Source organism: Syngnathoides biaculeatus, chromosome 6, assembly GCF_019802595.1.
Source record: "Syngnathoides biaculeatus isolate LvHL_M chromosome 6, ASM1980259v1, whole genome shotgun sequence".
Taxonomy (NCBI): Eukaryota; Metazoa; Chordata; class Actinopteri; order Syngnathiformes; family Syngnathidae; genus Syngnathoides; species Syngnathoides biaculeatus.
The window spans coordinates 2,328,146-2,351,181 of NC_084645.1; the positions used below are offsets into that span (position 1 = coordinate 2,328,146).

Consider the following 23,036-nt stretch of genomic DNA (forward strand, 5'->3'; position numbering starts at 1 on the left):
CACAAATTAGCCGCATCACCAGATGGGGTTTAAAGCGTGTGAAAAATGTTGTGGCTTATAGGCTGGACATTACGGTAACTATTAGGCCTTCTTCAGCAGTAAAAACTGGAATCACATGTTTTTCATACTTGGCAATGAGTATTTCACACTGTCTGGAGACATTTTGTCACACTCTTTAGGAATGGTTTGAATTCAGCAAAAAAAAAAAAAAAATGAGCATAAACAGCCTTTTGAAAGTTATGCCACAGCATCTCAGTATGATTAAGATCAGGACTTTAACTAGACCACTTCAATAGTTTTGTTTTGTTTTTAAGCCATTCACAAGTTGACTTACTCGTTTTGTAGATCGTAATCCTGTTGCAGAACTCAAGCGGACTTCATGTTGAGGTCACAAACTGATGACTGAATATTCTTTTTCAGTATTTTCTGTTACAGATCAGAGTTCATGCTTCCATCAATCACAGCAAGTTGTCCACGCCCTGAAAGAGCGAAGCACCCCAAGACCATCACACACTGAACACTGCGATGAAGCACTCTGGGCTAGGCTTTGGTTTCTTTACTTTGTAAATCAACACACAAGTGTCACAGTTGCATTTTTACAAGACATGTAAACGTTTTGTTAACATCATGAAAACATACTTTGGAATCCACGGGCATAAACCACGTGAATATTAACTCTACTTGCTAGTTTATATTGTCCAATTAAGCTACATTTTTTAAGAATAAAGATACAGTCCCATAGATTCAGGCACATAACTAAAAGAGCAAAATACTGTGCAAGAGATATAAAACTAAATTGGTTATAATATTATTCAAAGAAATTTACACCATGTATAGCCAGTTGACTCATTCTATTGCCATGATGACTTTTAAATGTCTTTCTGTGAATGTCACACAGCTACTGTCTTCATCATGGAGCAGCGTCCTGTGTTGCCTTTTTGCCGCGGTAGTTGGCTGCCACCACCAGGTAGCTATCGGGCGTCAGGTCCTTGATGTTGAGACCTTTGCCGGCGACGGGCGACGTCTTCCCCTCAACCCGGGAGATTTGGAGCATGCGGCACGGGTCGTGCTTGAGCAGGTAGCTCTCAAACGTCTCCCAGCCTCCTCCCACACGCACCATCACGTGTTTGTTGTGCAGCATCTGAGTACACGCAAGCAGGATTAGACACCTCTGTAAGATTCTTGGCATTTCACTGATGAGAGTTTCGGCCTGAAGACGAGTCTCAATTTGATATTGCAGATTATTGAATTACCCCTCTCCAGACAAGCTAATACAGGGACGTTTCATCTGATGAAATAAAAACAATGTGCTCTATCTGATGCAGAAATCTTACAAAAAGGTTTTGTACTACTACCATTGGAATCTGAACTAGCCGCAGTAGTTTAATGTACAATATGTGCAAAGAGTCTTGGGATACAGGAGGCTACAAGGGATAGCCCCAACGCAATGGAAAAGAAGTATGTATTTGAAGGAGCTTTCAAATTGGGTCATCATACAACAACATGCAACACTATCATGTTGCAAGTTTAGAAACCATGAATACTCAACTTTATCACGAACAACTGTAAATCCATTCAGAATACATATTAATCTAATATCGTGACAAAAAAACAACAAATTTAAATCAAATACACCATAATCACCAGATGCTGGTACAGATTTCTACAGATGCGTTTTACTAGTCAAACTTGGTTGTAACATGTTTTGCTTTGACTAGCCAACTAATCAGAGGACAGAAAAATGCTAATGTGAGCCAACACTGGCAAATTGGAAATCTGACTGGTTAAAAAAAACAGTTTCATTGCTAATATAGTTTAATGTACAATGGCTGTCATTTTTATTCTGAAGGCCCTTGTCATCTTAGATTCATATCATTCATTCAACACATGGCTAAAATTTCCATCCAGCCAGCCATTGTCTGAGTTGCTTATCCTCACAAGGCTCACAGGAGTGCTGGAGCCTATCCCAGCTGTCATGGGGCAGAAGGCGGAGTACACCCTGAACTGGTCGCTAGACAATCGTAGGGCACATAGAGACAAACAACCATTCACACTCACGCCTTATGGGCAATTTAGAGTCTCCAATTAATGTTGCATGTTATTGGGATGTGGGAGGAAACCGGAGTGCCCGGAGAAAACCCACGCAGGCACGAAGGAGAACATGCAAACTCCACACAGGCGGGGCTGGGATTGAACCCGGGACCTCAGAATGTGAGGCCAACACTTTCCACCTGAACCACCGTGGTGCTCTCAACTTGATCATGTTCTCTAATTATTGTTTCCTTTTTCCTCTCCTGCTTTCTTCAAAATTGTGTCCACTGCCGTAGCCGGGCACATTCTCACATTTGGTTACCATGGCAACGCAGTAAAAGAAATATTGCAGAGACAACAGCATTCTTCAAGGCCTTCAACGTTTGTGTCTAACCATGGACACACATCACTAGCCACCTCATTAGCACGTCATTACACGTATACGACAGCGAGCTGCTTCACAGAATGTCCTTCTCGGAAATAAAGATTCAAGGGCTTATTACGAACACAAAAATACGAAGCTTGGTCAGTGGCTACAAAGTGAGATTTTTCTCCTCAGTTTGAGATATACGACTTCCTGCCCTGAAGCGGCGCAACATGCAACATTTATAAGCCTCTTAAAAGAATCAATCTAGAGGCCATTGGTAGGGCGGTGCTTCCAATCAGCCACAGTGCGCCTTCAGGCTTTGGGACTGTGGATTTAATGGAGCTGTGTGTCGTGGACGCCTTTCAATCACGCCGCTTTGGGACACCACCCGGGCTGGAATAACTGGCAACCCGGAGAAGGACAGGGCCCCTCGGGCGTAGATTTGACAGCACTTCTCCACAAACATTGAGATGTTACTAGAACTGCTGCCACCTCATTTATTCCTGGAGCTGAGAGGGTTTTGCAGACATGGCCTCCACATCATGGCCGTCTAACGATTATGTTCGGCGCTTTTTAGGAAAAGCAGCTGCTGGCTGTTCAACCGTCTTTTCATCAGGGGAGTTTTGATGAAAACACCTTGACTGGGCTGAGGAACGCACAGAGGTCAAATGATGTTCCACACACATTGGAACTGGGACTAGACTGAAAGAGTGACTCCCAGCTACCGAAAGCAAATTCCTTGTTTGTTTTTGACATACTTGGCAAAATAAAGATGAATCTGATTCAAATGTAATGAGAGCATCATTAATATGTAGGACTCCCCTTTCAAGGATGATCACTTGTTTCACCAGACATTAGAAATTCAGGGTGTACCCTGCCTCCTGCCCGCTGACAGCTGGGATAGGCTCCAGCACTCCCGCGACCCTTGTGAGGATAAGCGGCTCAGAAAATGAATGGATAGTTCCTTGGGTTCTTTCAGTCCTTGTTCGTTCATTGTTGTTTGTGGTCTTTTGGTGCGAGTCATATTTCTCTCATCATGTTATTTTTTTATGTCGTGAGTTTACCCCTACTGTTTGTTTGTTACTTGGAACTTTGTTTTGTGGGAGGGGGGGGGGGAAACTTTGTTAATTGAAATTATTTTTTTATGCCTTCCTGGCCTTTGTTTATTTTAAGTTGGATTACATTTTGAGACTCTTCCACTCCCTCTTTTTGCCAAAAACTCTGACAGACTCTCAACTGAAGGTGGCAATAAACTGCTTGAAGTCACTCTTTTTTTTTTTTTTTTTTAAATGAAATAACTTTGAACACATTGTACTTGCCAAACTGCTGCTTGTTGTGGTGTTGAGTTACCTGCCACCGTACAACGCTCTCATGTTTTCAAAAACATTAACTTGGACGATTGACATCTTCTATTTCGAAAAACTTGTAAGTCCTCCTATCAATCCCATCTCAAGACCCCACTGTAAAAGAGTGATTTACTGATTATGTTAAAGGATCTGGGCTTAAAATTGTGATTTCCAAAGTATTTTAGTAAGGGCCCTTAAAAACATTATCAAAGTTATCCTTTTAAAGGCAGATACTTTTTTTGTTGTTATTGCAATAGAGCCCCTGCATTGAAGCACATTAGATTGTGCAGGGTTACCTAATGTTGTCACTAATGAGTGTACAAAAGACACAAAGGATACTTGGACTGTCTCCATGACATTTTTGTTTGGCTTGAGCAGTCTCCTTTTCCATAGATGTAGGCATTTTTGTGAAGACTTTTGAGCTAAATCAATTGCAGGCGATATAAATAAAACCACTTTTCATGCATACTGCAGTGACGAAAAGCAGCATAAGCGCTTCACTACCTGTCCTTGGTTGCTCACCAGCCAAGCGATGAAGATTGAGGTATGCAGTTTTTTAAAAGAATGTGTTGGAAAGGAGCTTACACATTGCCACGTGCTTCTATCTGTAAAGACTGTTAATAAATATGGTGATGTGAGTTTTTGAAAGAAAAAATATATATATTTGGCACACACTTAGCATGGGATTGTACAGTTGCTGTATATTTGGGATACTGCTATATGATATGCTGACAGTAGAGGGCAAGCAAGAGTAAAACCTCTGCATAGAGCCTGTGAGGTGTGAATCCAGGTTGTGGGTTTACAAGTAACCACCATCCAGAGGAGAGCAACAATACATGAATATAATATCTATTAACTGGAGTATGTAAAGTGAAGAAAATAAGTATTCAAACACCCTGCTATATTGCAAGTTCTCCCACTTGGAAATCATGAAGGGATCTGAAATTTTCTTCTTAGGTGCATGTCCACTGTGCTCGAGATAATCTAAAAAGAAAAATCCAGAAATCACAACGTATGATTTTTTTAAAAAATATTTATTTGTGTGATTCAGCTACAAATAAGTATTTGAACACCTATCTATCAGCTAGAATTCTGACCCTCAAAGACCTGTTAGTCCGCCTTTAAAAGACCACCTCCACTCCATGTATTATCCTGAATCAGATGCCTCTTTGTGAGGTCGTTAGCTGCATAAAGACAGTTGTCAATCCCTTACAATCACTAAGACTCAAACTTGTAACATGGCCAAAACCAAAGAGATGTCCAAGGACACCAGAGACAAAGTTGTACAACTCCACACGGCTGGAAAGGGCTACGGAGGAATTGCCAAGCAGCTTGCTGAAAAAAGGAATCAGCCCAGGACTACACAACAGGACTTGGTCAATGACCTGAAAAGAGCTGGGACCACCATTTCCAAGGTGACTGTTGTTTATACACTAAGATGCCATGGTTTGAAATCATGCATGGCACGGAAGGATCCCCTGCTTAAACCAGCACATGTTAAGACCCGTCTTAAGTTTCCCAATGACCAATTGGATGATACAGAGGAGTCATGGGAGAAAGTTTTGTGGTCAGTTCCCACCAAAATGGAACTTTGTGGTCATAATTCCACTAACTGTGTTTGGAGGAAGACGAATATTGGGTTCCATCCCAAGAACACCATCCCTACTGTGGAGCATGGGGGTGGTAGCATCATGCTTCTGGGGTGTTTTTCTACACAGGGGACAGGACGACTGCACAGTTTTAAGGAGAGGATGACCGCGGCCATGTATTGTGAGATTTTGGGGAACAAGCTCTTTCCCTCAGTCAGAGCATTGAAGATGGGTTGTGGTTGGGTCTTTCAACATGACAATGACCTGAAGCACACGACCAGGAAAACCAAGGAGCGGCAATTGAAAATCTTTGGAGGGAGCTGAAACTTTGTGTTGCTCAGCGACAGCCTGGAAACCTGTCTGATCTAGAGAAGATCTGTGTGGAGGAGTGGGTCAAAATCCCTCCAGCAGTGTGTGCAAACCTGGTGAACAACTACAGGAAATGTTCGACCTCTGTAATTGCAAAAAAAAAAAAAAAAGGCTACTGTACCAAATATTAACATTTGTTTTCTCAGGGGTTGAAATACTTATTTGCAGCTATACCACACAAATAAATTGTTAAAAAACATACATTGTGATTTTGGGATTTTTCTCATTAGATTACCTCTCTCACAGTGAGACCCCTCCATGATTTCTAAGTGGGAGAACTTGCAATATAGTGTTCAAATACTTATTTTCTTCACTGTTTCTCCTGTTTCATGGAGAGTTGAGTAACATTTCCTGGACAAGTTGATCATGATGGTCAGTGAATGGTACTTGATCAAATATTTTGCAAGGAATAACTTAGTCATCAGAATCGGAATGCATGGCTCTTGTTTTTGTCTTTATAGCCAGTGAGTCACATGCTTGGCTGGTGATAGAAATATGTCTGAATAGCATTTCCAGTCAACGAAAACAGCAGGCTCTTTGCACATCATAGATAACTTTCATTCCAGAGTATATGCCACAGTATCAACATACACTTATTGGCCACAACGTTAAGTACATTTGTAGAGATCTAATACAAGAGTACCATCAGAAAAATGCATCGCTCCGACTGCCGTGGAGAAAGCAAGAGATAGGCGCTAAATAGGAGACTAGCTTGCTAGAACACGCCTTTATGTGGACATGTGCAGCAACACATGTCAAAGGAGGCCAGGATTGGTCAAACCGACTGTCAAAACGACGCTCTTGATCAAGATATTGGCCACACCTGAACCAAGCGACGAGATGGATGTTACGTTGATGTCTTGGCATGGGGTTGATTCGTGATCGACCCAAACTACCTTGGCGAACAACGCATTGGGCCCCCCTGGTTTAAACAATCAGATTGGCTGCAAAATAGGTTGTCTGCCTCCCATCATACTATAATATAATTTTAAACTAAGCATTGTTATCTAAGGCAGAGGTTTTGAGGTTGGGCTTGTCTCATGTTTGTGTCTTTATTTTAGCTCCAGTGGCTTATAACTTCATAAAATAGTACAAGTACAAGCTGAAAAGACACCTTTCTATCCATTTTCAAACCCAAAGTCTTCTGTCGGATAAGAGTGACACATACTTACTCGTATAAAGAGCATTTTCTCCCCAACACGGTAACGGCCTTGTGAATGCCTCTCCACATGGAATTTATTGGGACATCTGCAGGGGGGGTCGTCAGCGATATGTCTTACCTGTGGTAAGGCACACGGACACAAGGGTTATAAGTTTGTCCTTCGAGGCCACAAACTCAACTACTGACTTACAGCATCATCCAGCAGGTTCCCTGTGCTCCTCTTGGTTGTTGTGATTTTGGGAAGGGTCGGCGAGGGGGAGGGAGATGGGGAGGTTGACAATGGTGGGGATGGAGGAAGGGGCTGAACGGGAGATGCGGGCGACGGCGGAGGTAAGGGTGCTTTCTCTTCTTGTTCAATCTCTTTCTCTAGTTTTATAAGGCCGGGGGGCTCCACGTTGTATCTGTTTGCAGCAAGGAGTTCACTGTCAATCCTTGCAATAGTATACGTACACTCTTCAGTATATGATTCACAAAATATTAAAATATATATATCCATGAGTTGTACAGTTTATAAAAATTGCCCCAACAACATTACATTATTTTGCACGGGAATCATGTGATGGTCGGTGCGTATTTAAAGTTAAACAGTACCTGGATGCTATCCGCCCCAACTGTAACAGACAGAGGCAGACTTCTCGAGGCTGTTTGTGAAGAACTTCAAAAGTAAAACCATGTTAGTTTGGGTATCAAACAACACATGACACTGAATAATAATAAGTGATGGGTGAAAAGTGCACAAGAACACACACAAACAATACTATACATCTGTCAATGGTACTCAGATCAAATGTGTCTGCCAGCATGCTAACGTGGTCAAAAGAATAATGTTAGAGTTTCTTGGTAATGTGTTGACATGCTAACAGTTGAGCATTTGCATGCAGTTGAATGCTGCTAGCATCCAAATCAAAAATCTAAAGTCCATTCCAATCGGAGTTGACAACGGCGATGATAATGCAATGAAAATTGATGCACTGATCTATTTTTTTAAATAAATAATATAAAATTTGGGAAAAAAATAATAAATTAATACACAATCAATTATTATTATAAATTAATAATACTACATAATACTATCTAAATAATACTTTATCAACCAGGAATCATGATTGTTGGGACTTTTCGTTGACCACTAGGCTAGCGTCACATCTTTTGAGCCGTTCTGCTCACATGGCACCTTATGCATTCTGCGTGACCAAGTAAACAAAATGAGTTTTGTTTTGTTAAATAAAGTCGACACGATGTTGCAGAAGACAGTGACACAAGCAGTACAGTGTACTGTAGTGCGTGTGAGTGTGGGTTGGTTTTGGGGGTGTTGATTACTTTAAATTTTAAAAGAGGGAAAAAAATGATAACTAAAATAAGAATGAAAAAAAATTGGACTCACTCTTCCTTCATCTTTCCTTTTTGAGGCCAGCAATGATGTCATTGTGTCCCTTTTTAGTTTGCAATGTGTGTATGAATTGACAAACAGTTACATGATGCGAACTAACATAGAAAATATTATTCTGGCTACTATCAATGTGACCATAATAGGGTGAACTACCAGTCAGGTTCGGGGGTTGCTGGCCCCTGCTACGCCACTACATGTGACTCACACCACAACATACATTACACACTTTATTCACGGCACGGGAGCAAACCTGGCTTTGCTGAATTGACAATTTCCTTTAAGGGGGGAAAAAAAAAAGAAAAAGGAAAGGGACAGTTGTCAGCTGTTCAGTGATACGAGGGCGTCAATTGAGCTGTTGGCTCAATGAGTGAGAAACATGGCCTTGAAAAAAATGATTTGAATAAGTTCAATTGCTTAACTGTAGTCCAGCAGCGATTACTTAGAAAACAGAAGATTACGTAAATATTACTGGTATTTATGCTCCCTCACGACTCATATCTTGTACATCTGATTGGATTTCATCAGGCATTGACAGAAAATATCCTTGTAACCCAACAGAGAATAGTGAGATAACATAAGCAGGAAGGAGAACTGTGCCTACTCTTGGCTGAGGAAAACATTTGCATAGTGCTGGCCTACTTTCCTGACTTCCTTTCTTCTGGCTGTGCTTTTGTGTGGACTGTGAATGCTGATAGCCAAGCATTCACACTAACGTTAATATGCAAGCCAGAAAATAACTCTTTTTAATAGTCTTACGATTCTTTTAATTGTGTGTATGTGTGTGTGAGTGAGAGGTATTGCCAATTTTCAGTGAACAAGAGCATATCCTGAACACAAACCTCTATAATGGTCAAATATGAGGTAAAAGAAATAAAATAAATAAAAGCCTCCAGTGGATTTATGCCTTGATGTATTGGGTTCTTCTTTACCCTACCACTTAACAATTTTACTTCAGATTGACTTAATAGTTCTCGTTCCATAAAGAAAGGTGATGTTGATCAGCCTACAACACTTTTTAATTGCTCCTAAAATGTTTGAAGCTTTTCTTCTTCAAAATGGATGCACAACACAATCCCAAGGTCATGACACTTGCCAGATGACCATATTACTTATTAAGAATCCAATCAGGTTGCACCGATCTCATTCTACAAGTACCCTGCCGCCATGGGGTCATATGCCCATATTACAACCAAGTTTCCTGAAAACTTATTTTATTTTACTTTCTTGGCCTTTCCGTCTCACGCCGCATCTCAGCAAATACATGCTGTTACTGGGAAAAAAAAATCCCAAGTTTCTCATTAGAGACATATTTTTCCCATGAGTTCTATTTGCTGGCTGGCAGTTTTATCACCACATGACGCTGGCGTCTTCTACAGAAGCGTCCACATCTCACTACCAGTACAAGCGTTTCTTTATGGGGCAGCCATTAAAGCGTCCACTCACCTAAACCCTCAGACTCAAACAAACACGTTTCGCCCACTCCAACCTCACGACACCAAGACAGGAAGTTGGCCGTATTGTCCCTGGCAAAGAACGAGCCAGACGGAGCAGTCCGCCGGCTTGGGATCCTTCGGTAAGGGACAACCTGTTTGGGACATAAACAGGTGAGCAGATGATTTGAAAATCCTTATAAATGTTCTCATTCATCAACAGTGTGTATGTAAAACCCACTGGACACAAAAGTGACATTTATTGAGCAAACCTTTCTTTCCCACCACCACTTGCTTCTCCATCAGCTGAGAGGTTGTTGTTTCAGGACCTTTTTACACACGGATCAATATGGGAGTTGGCAGGTCAGAATATGGGGGGTGGGGGGGCAGGGGGTGGGGTGCTACTTTACAAGGCTCACTATGATTGGGGATCAAATGACATGCTCATAGCCCACAGCCCCCACACGGTCTCTTCTGGGAGAGTTATTGTGGTTTTTATACAGGATATGTGCGTCTGTGCTATGAGAAGGTGTGATGAGCTCATGCTAGAAATATGCAGTCTTTGTGGGTATTTTCTTTTCTTTCCATGCTCTCCTTGGGCTGTTTTTGTCTGAAGGTCCTTACTGTCCCTCAAAAAGTCCGATTGGTTTACTGGAAAACAAAAAACCTTGGCCACAATTTCATTTGATGTGTGAACAAACAATCGGCGTTTTTCTTTCTGCTGTGGCTTTCTCTCTTCCCCACACCTTTTCTATTGATTTCAGTGTTTTTATTCTGACCAGTAGCGTCACTGTTTACCATTAGGCCATTAAACTCATTTGACCGCGAACATTAGGAAAGTAAAATAGTACTCAGTAGGGCAGCATTCACCAACCCTTATTGAACCACGGCACGTGTTTTACATTGAAAGAAACTGATGTCAAACCACCAGAGAAAAACTGTCACAAAAAGTATATAGTGTATGCTGAAATAATAATGATCTAGTGAGGATGAGCAGCTCTGAAAATGGATCTATCTCTATCCTATATTGTAATGCACTTGTCCTCAGTAGGGTGGGGTGTGGTTTCAAGAAAATCGCAGGGTGGATTAGACAAATAGCTATGAATATTCACATTCACACATCTGGACAATATTGAATCTTCAATTAACCTAAAACGAATGTTTTGGGGATGTGAGAGGAAGCCAGAATACTGAGAAAAAAACCCACGGGATGTCCTGACTGTAAGGAGTGCTTGCTCAGCAGTACGCCACGACGCTGCTTCCCCAGCTTGTCTGTCTGCAGTTCATTAATTTAAGATTCACAGAGAGGATATTTTGAGGCTGGGAGATCAGTTGAATTATTAACCAAATGACAAAAGTAGAAAATAAATGTCCTTCCTCTGACTGCATTTTAATCCATATTTGCATCCCAAATTAAGCAGATTCTTCATCACTGTATGCGTTTTACCCCTTCGTTAATTGTTTAGGGACATCAAGAGTGCAGTTTTTGTAGAATTCTGCTAACTGACAATGATCAAACAACACCTCTCGCTCTAATGCTTTTGTTCTCGCTGTAACTGCTGTAGATTCCCGACACCTCTGCCTTCACATCTGTACATACTCAGGCTTCAGCCCCTGGGACAGCCATAAAATTCAAAAGATAATGATGTGGTTGGATTGAGAGTACCCCATGGTGGTAATACGACAAGAAAGACATATCATCGTCCTTTTTCATGATATGGAAGCAAGAATGGGGAGGATGGCGAGACAGCAACCCCAAAAGAGCAGTTTATCATTGGTCTCTGCTGGAATCACGTATTACCATGGCACATGGGATTATAAAGCAGCTGCAACACAGATGGACATTTGCTTTATTGTGGCGAAGTATTACAGTAAGTCCAGGTCCATGATGAGCTGAATGAAGCATCATTTGACTGAAATGCAATCTGAAGAGTGCCTTGTGCACCGTTTGTCGCAGACTTGGCTGATGACACTGATACTCCGAGTCTGATTGCTCTGTGTGACACAAATAAAAGCACTCATATGATACATCAGTTTCCCTGTACAACAACTTCATGCTGACTTTTACGATCCACAAATAGTTTAGACTGAAGGTTGTCTGACAAGACTGTCTGAAAAGTGTCAACTGTCCTTTTCTGAATCTTCAACGTGATCATCAATAGCATCTCTGTGGCAGGAGCTTGTGTCATCCCACGCTCTTGACCTCAAACATTTCCTCACATCTGTGCTGGGATCAGGAGACCCACCGTCATCAGCACAGCCACGGTCCACTGCAAACATCAACAACTCGCACTAAAGCTCCAACAAAGAAGTCTTGTGCTTCCCGTTTGCCCTCTAAACAGAAACTCGAGCTGATCATTTTTCTCCCTCAGACAGAAGCATGTAATCACTCTAAGCATGACACATCTGGTCAGAACCAACAGTTCAAAACGTGCATCAGACTTTTTTTTTTTTATTATTCATCTAGGATAGTATTACCGTCATTTTTTTGTCCTGACAGATTTGTCTCTGAAGACATCACGTCAAGGCTGCATGATGGACAAGTGGAAAATCATGACTTATGAATCAAGGGCCAGAGTTTCTCTGTACTAGATCTGAATTAGGGATCGGGTTTATTTTGCATGTTTCTTATAGTGAGTCAAATGGATAAATAAACTTAGTTTATCAGTGATTTCCTTAGCGTATGTTTGCCCAGGGGTACTGTGCACCCTCATGGACAGTTCGCGTTTTTGGCCAATAAATTCAGCTTCGTAACCAGGCAAACGCCAGATGATTTCGCATTCACAGCTGAAGTGCCATTGAGCAAGGTGACTTACCACTCCAATAGATTCTGTGCACCACTGAAGTGTCACTAAAGTGTGAATGCTTTTAAGTTCCTTAAAATGGTGGGTGGCACAGGTAAGCATTGCTTTGTGGTTTTGTCGCAAAGGATTGAGTCACTATATTGGCAATGTTAGCTTCGACTCTTTTCCTATAGAACCTGTCCTTAGACTGCAGTGGCTACACAGAATACAATGGGTTTATTGTTACTCAGCACACAAAAAGTATTTAGCAGACATGTCAGCAACGATCAAATTTATTGTACTGGTAAGTGAATACAGGTTTTGTTCAGAAATATTGTACCGTTGTTGTATGAATGGAATTTGTCATTTCTTGCCATTCTGACCCTGCTTCCAGGGGTCACCGACCTCTTTGAGGTTGAGGGCTACTTCGTGAGCACCGATCGTATGAAAGGCTACATGACCTGTTTGTGGCAAACTTCCAAAATAACAAAACCCCTTATACTTTACAAATATATTTTTTATATTATATGACATTATGTAAAAAAAATCATTAATGCAAAGTGGCAAGTCAGATTTAAAATGTAATGCACAAATAATAATCCATCCATCCATCCATCCATCCATCCATTTTCTTAGTCGCTTAACCTCAAAGGGGTCCCAGGGAGTGCCGGAGCCTATCCCAGCTGTTAACGGGCAGGAGGCGGCGTACACCCTGACATGCCAGCCAATCGCAGGGCACATTGAGACAAACAGCCGCACTCACAATCACACCTATGAGCAATTTAGAGTGTCCAATTATTGTTGGATATTTTTGGGATGTGGGAGGAAACCGACTCCCCGGAGAAAACCCACACAGGGACGGGGAGAACATGCAAACTCCACACAGGCGGGTCCAGGATTGAACCCGGGACCTCAGAACTGTGACGCCAACGCCTTCCAGCTGATCCACCATGTCGCCAACGGGTCATTTGAATCGTAATTAATTTTTCAAACTCACTGATCATGATCGGCCTCAAAAATCCCGATCGTGTAAAGCCAAGTCATTATGATACCAAACCCAAATAATTGTCACGCTCCCCGGTATTTTTTTTACTACAGTACCTTTCTGTTGTTGACTGCATCCAGGTCTCCACAATTTTGCCTGAACTTCTCCTGCAGCGTCTCAGCTAGCTGGCAAAGGAGGAAGCCGTTGTCTAAACGTTCCATGAAGCTCTCAGCGGTGATTTCCAGGCCTGATCAGGGAGCACAAAGTAAAAAATGGGGAGAATCCATCATAGGAAATTCATCATTCCAGTCCATTGCCAGTGGAAGCAAAATGTGATGCAAGAAACGACTGTCGGGACAACAAGCCTGGATGAACCTGACTTGTGCGGCTTTAGAAATGTTCATTTTGTTACAGCTTACGATGGTGCTTTATTACGAGGCTGGCGAAGACATAGTCAAAGCAAAATGGAAATATATACTTCCACGGTTAACCTAATTAAGCTTCACACTAAGTAGAGATGGTGTAGATTGGCAATCAAAGTGCGGCGTCAAATTGACGGACTTCCCGCGTGTCATTCTTTCTCGGTGAGATCATCGTGAAATAGGAGGTAGTGGCAACGGGATGTCTGTGGAAAGAAACCAGGGATTTTTTTTTTCTATCTCCCTACTTCTTATGGCAGGAGGGGTCTGGGGGTTCACAATATTTAATGAGTTCCAAATGTTGTATTGCGCCCAGAAAAAGCGATCGCAATCTTGAGAAATACTCAGTGAGCTCCTGACTTATACGCACACACACACACACACACACACCACACACACACACACACACACGCTCCCTTCAACTCCTCCTGTGTGAAGACAATAAATTCCAGAGAGACTGAGAAGAAGCATCTCATTTTGGCTCCTCGGTCCTATAAATGTCTCTGCCTCCCATCGCCACATGACTCAACAATACAACTGAGCGAGCGTCCTCTTCCCACTCAAACGGTAGACTTTTTCCATACTTTTCCTCCCACCTGAACTCTTTAGCATAACAGCCCCTTCAGGAGCTTTGCATGCGCTCAACCTCGAGGAGACAGCTTAAACTAATTCTACTATTTATTGAATGTCAAGTCTAATGGCTTCTTCTGGCTCATCTGGTTCCAATGCACCTGCAGAGATCCCAGGCAGTGAGACAAGTTCACAAGCGTACACACACACACATAACCATTCACGTATGAAATGTATTCATATTAATGGATTAATAAAGTATATATGTATCTATATATCTATACAGTATATATACATATATATATATATATGAATTACAGCCAGTGCCATCATCCCCTCCTCTCCCGAAAAGATAAAATAGTTTCACTTGATATAGTACTCATGCAAAATGTATGTTACATTCAAATGGACTATTTTGGACAGTACTTTACTATGCACGGACACTGTTTAGTGGAGCTTCTTTACACACACTCAACAGACGTAACGTGTGCTCCACACATGTTAAAAATTTATTTTAGAGCAGAACCTCTGAGATACAATGCTCCTCAAGTCACACGATACAGAATATCACCCACATTTTTTTGAAGTTGTCAATTTAGTTGAAATTACAGCACATCGCAGTACAGTAAACCTCAGTTCAGCGAGCATTACAAGATTAACTGGGCTTTTTACAACACCTCTCCAAAAGAACTAACAACCTCTCAGAGGTATTGACCTACATGTCCAAGTCAAATTCATATAACAGCTCCATGAGGTTCTATTTATGTATGCCTGACAATCCACACGCTTTATTTTGGAGCACTTCCCTTGGCTGCACTGCTTCCAGTAGATGAATGTTGATGTATTTTGTCCATTCAGTTTTCAGACTCTTTATGTTGACATGTCAATTTAACCTGCCCATCGGCTTTACAATCAGCAGTGCTGGCAGAAGGAATTTTAACTATAATATGTTAAGCAATGGGACTGATTCACTAACCGATCAAATTTCAAATTCCCCTCAGAGGGCCATTTTACAATGGCTTACAATTCCATCAGTATTTTTTCTGTCCTCTGATTAGATGGTTAGAGCAAAACCAATACAACTCTTTTGACTTGTAAAACATCTGTGGTGATATTCACACATTCATGTTTGAATTTTATTTTTTTTACAATAGCCATCATGACTGACAGAGGAAGCAATATTAAATCAGTGTCACTTATCCACTTGCCCCTGCTTATGCTGCAATGTTACACATAAACCTAGCACCAATTAATGGTTTCACGTGTCATGTAATAAACAAACTCTGTTGACTCATTGTTTCTCAAGTCTACTCGTATTATTTGCAAGCACATAGCTGATTTAAATCAAATTAGAGTCACTACTTATTGATGCATTTTATCATGTCATTCCATTGCTGTTTAACAAGAGGACACAGTGATTTATTAGACAATAGTGAGCCTGCTTCTGCTCTTCCACTCCTCCTCACCACTGGCGCCGCATTATCCCCGAGCTGTAATGATGCCCATTATTCAATTAAGGCAGATCTATAGGAGATTATTTAAAGACTGAAGGTTCAGCTTTACTTAAATTCAAATTTAAATGGATCCCCTGCAATGGGTTGACAGTAAAACAACTGGAGGATATGATTCGGGTGTTTTTGCAGGTGAGTTAATGCATTTTCTATGCAAGCATTATCATCCGGTAACCTGATCGTGACTTTCAAAATGCACTCACCAAGAATGTTGGTTAACCAGAGAGCAAGGTCTTCCTTCATGGGCAACAAGCTGGCTTCATGTCGACTGGCCAGCCACTGGTGGTACTGCTGCATGTCTGTCAGGCCCGGGCTGCTCGGATGTTTGGGACTCAGGGAGCTGCACATGGTTCCTTATGGATAGCCTAAGGCAACGAGGGACATGAGACAGGATGCGTGAACATCTGGAAAGGAAACATCCGGTCTGTCTGTATGGAATGGATCAGTTTTTTGCGAACCTCTTGGATTTAATCTAGAATCATTGTGTGTGTGTCATTAGTTGGCACAGATGAACACACAACAGCAATGTCCTTAGGTACACTTGCACAATGTTAGAGCCGATACAAGCGCTGTTGTGTTGCAATAACAAAGACAACACTATTCAGGTTTGATTGGCAAAATTACAACTAAAACAGTAAACATATTACTATTATCTATATTACTATGATCTTGAGTGCCAATCGAAAATTAGAACTGAACACGGATCACATAAGATGATGTGGCCAGTCCATGCATGTGTGTGTGTACATTTATTTTTGGGTCATGTTCCTTCCCTGAAATCTTTGTGAACAACAATGCTTTAACAACATATGTGTTGTGGGAGTTGTGTTGCCATTTTGGGGCTGTAATTCCCACAAGGAACTGAAGTGACTTGAATGAAAACAACAGAAAAAAGTTTTTTTTTCCCTGCGGGCTAAATAGTGGTGTGGTTTACAGTACATCCGATGACATCAATGAATGACAGAAAAAAAAAACACACACACATTACAGCCGGGCTTCTTTGCACAGACATGGGAAAAATAAAAAGTGTCTTCCATTTATTCCACTGTGTGTACTTTTAAGTCACTTCAGCAAACTCAACAAGACAGCAGGCCTCATTAATGCAGCCTGGCCAGGGACTGCACTTGCCATTAATATTCAAAGCCATATTTAACTGCTCCTCAGCGCCTGTAATGTGATTTATTGACTAAACACCCTTCCAATATCCAGCTACGCCAAGTGTTTACTATAATGCTAAAAACCTTTCTCATTCTACTCCATTCCACAAGCGCGCCGGATTCACGACGGGAATTCCACCACTACGACGACTCCTGCCATGCACGAGGCTGTAACGAGACTGTGCCGCAATGACGACATTGCAAGTAATACTGACGGCTGGATTGAAAAATAATACTTCTAAGAATTTACTGCAATAAGCAAATGTTCCTGGATGTTTTTGGAGGCATTTCTATTGTGCATCATTTCCATAAGCTTTGACCACTGGGGCACCAAATGTCTTTGCCCAAAGTTGCTCAGGAAACGGGCTGAACCTGGTGAGTGTGTCTGGTGTATGTCACGTTTTTAAAGGCTGTTTTGTTACTATTTTATTTCATCAAAATTATTAAAAATGTATTTAATAAATATAATGTAATTAGTTTAATTTTGATCATCCCACACAGCTAGTAGCCTTGCAAAGAAAAAGGGGCACTGTGGCAAGTTGGGTTCAGTCAAAACATGGAAACCTTGGGGATCCGGTCCCCACAAGAGGAGCTGGCTCAAAGGACATTGAACGTCACCTCTTTGGCAAGGAAGGAGCCTGAGTTGGTCTGTGAGGTGAAGAAGTTCCAACTAGATATAGTCAGACTTGCCTCTACACACTGCTTGGGCTCTGGTACCAGTCCTCTTCAGAGGGGTTGGATTGTCTTCCATTGTGGAGTTGCCCATAGTGAGAGGTGCCGAGCAGGTGTAGGTATAATTATTGCCCCCCACCCCTGTGGACAAGAGGGAAGCGTCCCTCTGCCTTTAGTTGGGGGGACGGGTCCTGACTGTTGTTTGTGCCTATGCACCAAACAGAAGTTCAGAGTACCCACCCTGTTTGCGGTCCTTAGAGGGAGTGTTGGAGAGCAACCCCGCTGGGGAATCCATCGTTCTGTTGATCATCGATTTTTTGTGTTATCGGACATGTGACCGCATGTCTTGGACACTAGGGTGAAGAGAGGCGTGAAGCGGTTAACTGAGCACACCATGGTAGTGAGATGGCTCCGGTGGTGGAGGAAGATGCTGGTCTGATGTGGCAGGCTCAAACTTATTGTCAGGGTCTGCTGGGAACGGCTGGCCCAATCCCCTGTCAGAAGGAGTTTCAACTCCCACCTCCGACAGAATTTTGCTCATGTTCCTGGGAAGGCGGGGAACGTCGAGTCCGAGTGGACCATGTTCTGTGCCTCCATTTCTGAGGCAGCCAACTGGAGCTGTGGTCGTAAGGTGGTCGGCAGAAATCCCCGAACACGGTTCGACTGTGTTGTGGAGTCCTGGGGGGGGGGGGGGGGGGGGGGGGCGCTTCGTAAGTAAGTCAGACTCATTTCCGGTGAGTGTTGGACTCTGCTAAAGCTGCACTTTCTCATCGATTCTATTCATAACTTTTATGGACTGAATTTCTTGGCGCAGTTGAGGGCGTCTTCCTGGACGCCTCCCTGATGAGGTGTTATGGGCACGTCTTACTGGAAGGAGACCCAGGGGACGCTGGAGAGACTATGTCTCTCGACTGGCCTGGGAACGCCTTGGGATCTCCCTGGAAGAACTGGATGAAGTGGTTGGGGAAAGGAACTCTGGCCGTCCCTCCTAAAGCTACTGCCTCTGCCACACAATCTCAGATAAGCGGTGGAAGATGGATGGCTGGATGGATGTTATTGTCTGTTGTTGTGACTTTGATGAAGATGTCACATTTTGTGACCCATTTTGAAAAATCCAGGTAATTCCAAAGGGTCCCCAAAGTTTTTCTTTCAACTGTACAAACTGGAGCTGATTTGAATCTTATAAGAAAAATGTGATTCACCAAACCATCACATTATTGTCCTTTGAATTAAGCATCAACCATATTCAATGCAGAATGAATCTTACTGTTTACTCAAATAACACAGATCAGTCTTCATAATGGCAAATGGACTTTATGCAAAGTTCAAGAGTAATGTTTTCAAACAAGGAATAAGTGCCTGTGTATAATATGGAGATCTTTTTTTGAAGAATGTGTTTATGAAGCCCCTCTGAAATGGGATGAAACCAGATCATTCTTTGGATATCTGAATGTTGAAAGGCGGCCAAGGTCATGCCTTCCCGGAGACAAGCGCCCCTTGACCCGTCTTTATATCCTAAATTCAGGAGGCGGTCAGCATCAGCACACAGGTGCTACATTCCAACCAGCGCCGAGGAGCAGGCTGGCAGACAGAATGAAAGCGGGACAAGTTCTCATATCTCACAGCTTCATTAAAACAAAACTATGCAAAGGCACTCTGCTTGGTTTAGCGTTGGATGGTGTTTCAGACAATAGAGTAAGGGGGTGGTTGCCCATTAAATTCCTTATTCAGATCAAACTCATCAAAGGTGCAATTGCCAGATATTACTAAAAGATTACCCAGACCAAATAATAATTAGGAGATTTTTCCTGCCAAATTTTTCCTTCCCCATTTACACGGAAATCCGTTAGAGGCAACAATTCTAAACGTTAAATACAATGAAGTTGGGATACTGTGTTAAATAAAAACCTCCATCTATACGCCAATTTTCTGAGCCACTTATCCTCACAAGGGATGCGGGAGTGCTGGAGTCAAACCCATCTATCATTGGGCAGGAGGCGGGGTCCACTCTAAACTAGTTGCCAGCCAATCGCAGGGAACATAGAGATAAACAGGCATTCACAATCACACCTCGGGGCAATTTTTAGAGTTTCCAATTGATGCTTGTTTTTGGGATTTGGGAGGAAAGCAGAGTGCCCGGAGAAAACCCACAGCAGAACATGCAAACTCCACACAAGGGGAGCCTGGATTTGAACCCCAGACCTCAGAACTGTGAGGTCAACGATATAACCAGATGTTCCACCGTGCTAAATATAAATAAAATAAGACCATAAATAAAACGATATACAATCATTTCCAAATAATGTTCAACCTCTTTTTAATTTAATACACCACAAGACCAAGTATTCAATTATTTATTTAGCAAATAATTCTTAACTTGGAAATATGGCTGGAACAATGTCGGCACTTCATTGGAATTGGGTTTGTATGTTCAGTATTTACAAACACGAATTTTTAGGTCACCCCCAAGCCAGGGACTCTGTAATGGGGGCATCTGGTTGGGTCGAGGACTAGTGTTTGTGGACATGTCATTATGCATGTGATCTGTGTGTTATTTTGAATACACGATGCACAATAAGAGCAGAAATAACATATGCAGATTTTTTTCCGTCATGTTTTGAGAAGCTTTTATTTACAAGAGGTTAAAAGGTTAAAAATGTGTGTGTGTCACCGAACGACTAACCCTTTTGATTCTTTTTGACTACATGAGGCAGTGGCCGAAACTGCCTGGCAGCAACTGACTGTGCAGGACAGAAATCTGATCAATTATGTCAATTGACATTCCTTTGCCTGCTAGCTAACACAAACTTCTGTCAGGACATTCGGAACTAAATTAAAAAGACTATTTCTTTGGTCTGATATTTATTCCATTGGTGGGGAAATTGTAAGCCACATTTAGCATTTTCCCATCATTTGGCAAACTGTAGTTGATTTGATTTGTCTACATTTTGCTCAAAAGCTGCATTGTTCTCCAAAAACGTGACTCAACATCTCATCGGGGTTTGAGCCAAATCTTCCTCAGGAAATATCTTTAAAAGAAACAACCAATTGTTGTCCTGCCCTGGCACCACACTGTTGCTTGACCTCCTCAAGTGCAGGTCAAAAAACATGCCCAACCTTGTCTCCGTGTTGGACTTTTTGTACGCATACGTCCCCCTAAACCTGCCAGCCGCAGATGTGCTTCCCAGTGTCAGATTCCAGATCCAGATGTTGACTCGGGATTAGGAACAGAAGACCTTCACAATAATGGTCAAATATACAAAGATAAAAAGGTAAACATTCCTCAGACTGTGAGGCCTCAAGACTGCCATGAAGACACCAAAACATAACATGGATGGATGTCTGCAGATTGCTCTGGGAAAGACATACACAACTGAAGGAAACTGAAGCATCTGCATCACATCAATTAGAAAAAAAAAAAAAATCAAGAGTAGCTCTGTTGTTCTGACCCTTTCTGCATGTCATGCACTAGAATCCCACAGCAGATCTGGACCGAGATTTTTTCCAATTCAACAGGACACAAGTTCTGAGCATTTCCGTGTAAAAGTTGAGTGTGCTGTGTATCAAATTGTATAAACTGCTGTGTTTCAAACTCAACGAGTTTATTTCTGCTAAACTGATAAGGGAATGTCACCGGCAAGCCATGAAACCTCATCTGTGGTCATGTGCCAGTTTACCCGTGGTTCATTCATTCTGATACAGACTGCGTCAGGGCTTTATTAAGCCATGTGCTTCACATACAATATCAATATACTGTTTAACAGTTGGGTTAGTCATCCTGTTCTAGAACATATGGGTGCATTCATATCAAATTCTCTGTACCACGTGATTTGCTGCCGCGCCTGAATCCAAAAGAATATATGAGTTCTTTAATCTGCTGCTATTTTTTACAACAGCATTTAGAATTACATTAAACAAAAACTATTATTCAAACAGGGTCAGTAAATATTAAAAAAAAAAACACATCAGATCACATCAGGATATATGAAGGTTGATGAGTTACGATACAAACCCAAGAGTGTACCCCTAATTAAAACCATCCCCACAGCTTGAATTTAGAAGTCATCGTTTGTATTAATCAAAGTAACAATAACTGGCTTACAACTGTCATCGAGTAAGAATTTATTTCATCCTGTTGATAAAATTTCCAATACTGATGTTAGAACATTAAATTAAAAAACGTTGGGGACAGGAGACAAAACAAACAGTGCGTGAAGTGTACAAAAAGGCTTGTTATCAGTGCTCACCCTCAGGGTTCAGCTGCTAGGTGCGCACCTTCCTCTCTCTCCCTCGTCCTCTGAGCTGCCCCTTCCCACTTTTCATGCTTTTCACTGCCGTGTGCGCACCCACCTACAGGGTAAGCTGCAGAATTCTCAACCGCAGACTGGACCGGGAAAGGTCTGCACAACGAACTGGCTACACACGCATGAATACACGCTAGCACACACACGCACGCACGAACGCACCCAAACACACACGCACCCAAACACACACACACACACACACACACACACAACGTATTGATGGGAGGGGGGATTTGATGTCCCCACCTCCCCTCACTAGTATGCTCCCTCATTATGCCATATCTGAACTTCATTCAATAGAACAATTCAATAAAGTTGCCCGTGCACAGTACTATTTCACATCTGTTATGACGGGCTAAGTTAAATGTGAAGGACCAACAAACCAACCCTATTCCGTTATAAAGTGAAAATAGTGGAAATACTAACAAATATTTTTAATAACATTAATAGGATTTCAACCAAAATAAAGTTTACAACATTCAAATGTACGTTTTACATGTTAGTATGTATTTCATTCCGGAAGTTAAGTCAATAAGAACTTCGATGAAAAACTGAAGACGGAAGTTAAAGTCGCATTTATTTTGAAGTTTACGAGCGTCAACCGCAGCTCACCACTGCGCATGCGCATTCACCCAAGCGGCGCATACAAATCAATTTTAAGGATAAAATGGCCAATGGGACGTAAGTTCAATGATGTATGTAGTTTTGCTCTAAACTAGTGATATATATCACTTGTAAACGCTGTGTATATTCAATAGAGGAATGGTTTTTAAGCGTGTGCAACTCACGTAACGTACGTACTCAGTATGCCGTCGATGACGCTTGCCCGTTCTTGCAAGCTAGCATCTCGCTTCGATGACGCTGCGATGGTCGTCATGAGGAGAACATTTGAGGCTTAATTGTGCCCTCCTCCGTGGGAGTCGGAGCACTTCGGCTTCGCGGCCGAGCGAG

At 42.0% G+C, this 23,036-nt stretch overlaps 1 protein-coding gene across 2 annotated transcripts; it reads right to left on the minus strand.

Annotated features, from left to right (window-relative positions):
* Nucleotides 1-526: 526 nt before the first annotated feature.
* LOC133502614 (growth arrest-specific protein 2) lies at nucleotides 527-23,026 on the minus strand. 2 transcript variants are annotated; one of them, XM_061823622.1, is made up of 8 exons: nucleotides 22,887-23,026; nucleotides 16,156-16,317; nucleotides 13,569-13,699; nucleotides 9,698-9,839; nucleotides 7,456-7,519; nucleotides 7,055-7,265; nucleotides 6,875-6,982; nucleotides 527-1,141 (listed from the first exon to the last, which is right to left on the minus strand). In XM_061823622.1, exons 2-8 carry the CDS (start codon nucleotides 16,298-16,300, stop codon nucleotides 911-913), a joined length of 1,032 nt encoding a protein of 343 aa, XP_061679606.1. In that variant the 5' UTR covers nucleotides 16,301-16,317; nucleotides 22,887-23,026; the 3' UTR covers nucleotides 527-910. The 2 variants fall into 2 exon arrangements, with proteins under 2 accessions (XP_061679606.1, XP_061679605.1); XM_061823621.1 differs by lacking the exon at nucleotides 22,887-23,026 and adding an exon at nucleotides 22,029-22,273.
* Between the last annotated feature and the right edge of the window lie 10 nt (nucleotides 23,027-23,036).